Source organism: Bison bison, unplaced genomic scaffold (genome assembly GCF_000754665.1).
Source record: "Bison bison bison isolate TAMUID 2011002044 unplaced genomic scaffold, Bison_UMD1.0 scf7180017864304, whole genome shotgun sequence".
Lineage (NCBI taxonomy): Eukaryota > Metazoa > Chordata > Mammalia > Artiodactyla > Bovidae > Bison > Bison bison.
Window position 1 is genome coordinate 16,763,865 of NW_011494876.1, and position 4,327 is coordinate 16,768,191.

At 57.9% G+C, this 4,327-nt stretch overlaps 1 protein-coding gene across 1 annotated transcript in view; it reads left to right on the plus strand.

Moving 5' to 3' along the window:
- Positions 1-4,321, plus strand: part of PFKFB4 (6-phosphofructo-2-kinase/fructose-2,6-biphosphatase 4) — a 36,705-nt gene extending 32,384 nt beyond the window's left edge. Inside the window, exons 11-14 of the mRNA XM_010851907.1 lie at positions 1,362-1,491; positions 1,597-1,659; positions 2,766-2,830; positions 3,475-4,321. Coding sequence (XP_010850209.1) covers positions 1,362-1,491; positions 1,597-1,659; positions 2,766-2,830; positions 3,475-3,534 — 318 coding nt within the window. The 3' untranslated portion in view covers positions 3,535-4,321. The remainder of the gene's footprint in view (positions 1-1,361; positions 1,492-1,596; positions 1,660-2,765; positions 2,831-3,474) is intronic.
- Positions 4,322-4,327: the final 6 nt, after the last annotated feature.

Sequence of the window (4,327 nt, forward strand, 5' to 3'; positions counted from 1 at the left end):
ATGGGGGCAGCAGGAGGGGCCTGGCCTCAGAGGTCGGCCACCTGGGTGTGTGTGGTCTCCTTCACTTCCCGCTGTGGCCCAGGCTGTAGGCCCCTCCTTGGGTGGGGGATGGCCAGTGCTGCCCCCATCTTTACTCTCCCTTCACGGGCTGACGCCATCCTCCCTGCTGCTCCAGACACCACCCCCAGCCCTGAATCCAGACCTAGGGATTCCCCTTCCCCACATGAGTCGTGGCCACCACAAGTCACCTGCCCTGTCACCTCCCCTCAGACTGGCTCTTGCCTCAGCCCAGGTCTTGGGTAGAAACGGCGTCCCCTGGGACTCGTGTGTCTTCCACTGCTCGGAGGTGACCTGGGGCAGTGGCCAAACAAAAGCACCTCCCACAGACACAGCTCTGTGTATACACGCATCTGTGTACCCGTGCAGGAGCCCCTGGTGTACACACATCTGTGTACCCATGCAGGAGCCTCTGGTCCAAATGCCAGGCTGTGCTATCCTTGGGGACAGGACAGCTCTGGGTAGCATCAGTGTTTCCTCACATCATACTGTGAGGCAGAGCCCAAATTTAGAAGCACCCCAGATAAGTGAAACAGAGTAGCTACCTGCTCAGAGGATAGGGCAGGGTGGGGCAGGGGGAGGAACTGGTAGGGAAGTTAGTTGCCAAAAGAATCAATCTAGGATTTCCCTCAGAAACCCGGGGCACCCACACACATCAGGTTAGTGTTATTCCCAATCAAAACATGAGCCCAACACAGCTCCAAGCTTGAGGCCTTTGTTTTTTTTCCCCCAGAAAGGACTGCTCACTCTGTGCAAAGAGGGGTGAAGCCCCAGGGCTGGGTCTCCTAGTGTAAAGCTCTGAACCTGCCAGGCCCCAAGGTTGGTCCATGGGCTCCCTCACGGCGCCTGGGAGGTGTACGGGGCTGTAAGGGTCTTTCCTGGGATCTCAGGTGTTCTGACAGGTTGTACTGTGGGAAGTTTAGGGGCTTGCTTTCCCCTTCCCCCAAGGCTCATTCTTTGCACTTCACAGCACATATCCGTGTGCTGTGGGTCCCCAGGGAGCAGTCTTTTCCACCAGTCGTCAGCGGCCAGCATGTGAATTCCAGCAGCTAAGGGTTCAGCGAACGGCCCAGAGTAGGCAGGGAGATGATCCCTTGGATGCAGCATGAACCCCAGCCCTGCCCTCTTGATCCTACTGGGACCGGGCCCTGGGATTGGGGAGGGGATCCCTTTGTCAGACTGCCAGTCCTCCCCAACCTTCCAAAAGGGCGAGGCGTTCCGGGAGAAGGTAGCCCCCTCCTCAGGTCATGTCCATGCCTATGCCCGGAGCTGGGCTGAGGGACGCCTCCCACTTGCCCTTACAGTCCTACGAGGCCCTAGTCCAGCGACTCGAGCCTGTCATCATGGAGCTGGAGCGGCAAGAGAACGTGCTGGTCATCTGCCACCAGGCTGTGATGCGCTGCCTCCTGGCCTACTTCCTTGACAAGGCGGCAGGTGCAGACACGGCCCCCACCGGGGGAGGTGGGGTGTGTGTGAGAGATCTCGGGGGACTGTCACCTGGTCCTCCCCGGTGCCAGCCCTCCCTGCCTGTGTCCACAGAGCAGCTGCCCTACCTCAAGTGTCCGCTGCACACGGTCCTGAAGCTGACCCCCGTGGCTTACGGTAAGGGAGCTTCCCGCATGCTGACCTGGTGGCCAGCCTGGCTCTCTACGCGGTTCCTTGACTGTCTGCAAACCCCTCCCTTGAAAATTCTATTAGAAGCTCATTGCTCCTGCCGCCACCCCACTACCTTTCCCATTTGCTTTTTGTTTTCTATACAATACAAATACTGCTTTTAATTATTTCGATTCTTACAGCACGGATATAACAGAAACTGCCAAGTCCATGTTTTTGTTTAGTCGCTAAGTCCTGTCTGACTCTTGTGATCCCATGGACTGGAGCCCACCAGGCTCCACTGTCCATGGGATTTCCTAGGCAAGATCCAGTTTGCTTTTTTTTTTCCTTTGAAGGATAACACCCCAGTTTGCGTTTTAATTTTTTTGTTTTGATTTCTGTGGCCCCCTGGTGATCTTTTCTTTAACCATCACCCACCCACAGGAAGGGCTTTTCTACTGATTTGTCTAGAATCCCTGACAAAGCCCCATGGCACCCAGTACCTGAACCTTAGAATATGTGCCCGTGCCTTGAGCTCTGCCAGCAGAGGCCTCGGGCGGCTTCCTAACCTTCTCGGTCTCGATTTTTTCCCCTTTAGCACTGGGAGAGGCACCCCCATACACGGTTGGGTCCTTAGGGCAATACTTGCGAAGCTCAGTGGTAGCCGATGTCATTATGTGTGTGTTAATCCCCTCGTTCCCCTCTGCACTGAGCGCCTGGTACCATGGTGATTTGGCCTCGTGTGTGCAACAGGGCTCGGTATGGTGGTTTGGGGGCCCTGAGGACTGTGCATAATGACCCCTCACTGAGCTTGGCTTGTTGCTCCTTGGACTGTCCTCAGCCCCAGAGGAGGCTTCTTGTCCTCAGCGTGGCCCTGCCTGGTGCCTGGGCTCCTCGCTGAGCCTGCGCTGGGCAGTGGCATGGAGACTTGGACCTGACAAGGTGCCTCATCCTTCCCCAGGGGGCCCCCAGAAATGCCTAAGGTGGGAAGTCTGGGGTGAGGCTGAGGCAGTGTTCGGTCCCCAGCACCCCAAGCTGACTCCTGGGGGAAACTTCTACCTGTGGCCTAACTGCCTTTCAGGAGGGGAAATGGATGTGTGTCTTCCCTTTGGCAGGTTGTAAAGTGGAGTCCATATTCCTGAATGTGGCAGCCGTGAACACACACCGAGATAGGCCTCAGGTAGCAGCGGGGTCACTGCTGGGGTGGTGGGCATGTTCCTGGGGGTCCAGACACAGCCAGCGCCACGGCCAGGCCCAGCTGTGAGCCTCCTGAGTGAGCTTGAGTTCTCTGTTGGTTTCGGCGGGGGCAGTGGTGGTTTCAGGACATGCAGGGGGCCTGGGGCCCCAGCTCTCAAGGGACAGACCAACTGCAGACCAAGAGATGCCTACAGGCTGCTGGGCCCATATCTGACATCTGCCCACTGACACAGCCAGGAGAAGGGCATCCCCAGGAGCTGGTCCCCTTCCTGCCCCCATGATGAGGATATAATCCCCAGCTAGGTGTTTCTCCCCACCTGACCCAGACCTGAGGCAGGAGGAGGGGATGGCCTCTTTCTGGGTAACCACTGACCTGTCTGCAAGGAGCGAGCGGTAACTGGAGGTGTCCTCCCCCTCCCACCTTTGTTCTGGTGTCTGTCTACCCACCATGTGCCAAGTGACTCTTGACCCCCAGCTCTTAGGGACGGCTGGGCTGAAAGTCCTGCAGCTGGGGCTCCTCAGGGTGAGAATGTGAGTCCAGCAGCTGCAGTGATGAGCAGAGCAGACAGCAGTGTCTGTCTCTTCTTGGCACAGGGTCAGTGCTCTTGTGTGTCTATTTTTGTGCAGAATGTAGACATCTCTCGGCCTTCAGAGGAAGCCCTCGTCACGGTCCCAGCTCACCAGTGACCGTATCTCGTCCACTGTGACCCCCCGGCTGGCGTTGATCCCTGTGGACAGCGGTCATTCCAGGCCCACTGGTCTGTGTGATAGTCACCGCCCAGGAAACGCCCTCAGAGCCATGATTGGCTGGTGGCACCCAGAAGCCCCGCCCCAGCCCACCTGTTTCCTTGTTGGCAGCCACAGGGCTGTATACGTGGTGTCTGACCTGCTGCTGAGCATCGCTCGCCTGACCGCGTCTGCCCCCAGCTGGTGAGAGGGCTCCCACACCTGCTCCTCCTGTTCTCTCTCACCAGCCGGGGGGCCTTGTGAAGCATGAAACCCCAAAAATGTGAAATGGAAAGCACTTGCTGTGATGTTTTCAGCCACCGAGGCTGCGCTGCCTAGGTGGACCTGGGGACCCTGCCAGGGTTCTGCTGACCTCTCTGCAGCTACTTCTGGAGCCAGAGGCAAAATCTTCAGGGAATCCTGAGCTGCTTCTGCCTCAGTCAGCAGAAGTAAACCCTCTCCAGCCCACCCTTCCAGGAGCTGAAGAGCCTCCAGCACGGCAGGCAGCCCCCTCCCCGGGCTAGACCCTGGGGTCCCTGCGTCTGCATTGGCAGATGCTTGGGAAAGCAGTGTGTTCACTGTTGCACATGGGGAGACCCAGAAACACAGAGGGAGGGGGGCATTGGCAGTCACCCTTTCCCAATGATGCCTACACTGGAATACTTGTGGGAGCCGGTGGCCAAGGCCACCCCTGCCCCAACTGCTCTCATGGTGCAACACGTAAGCTGGAGCAACACAGAAAGACATGAGGACA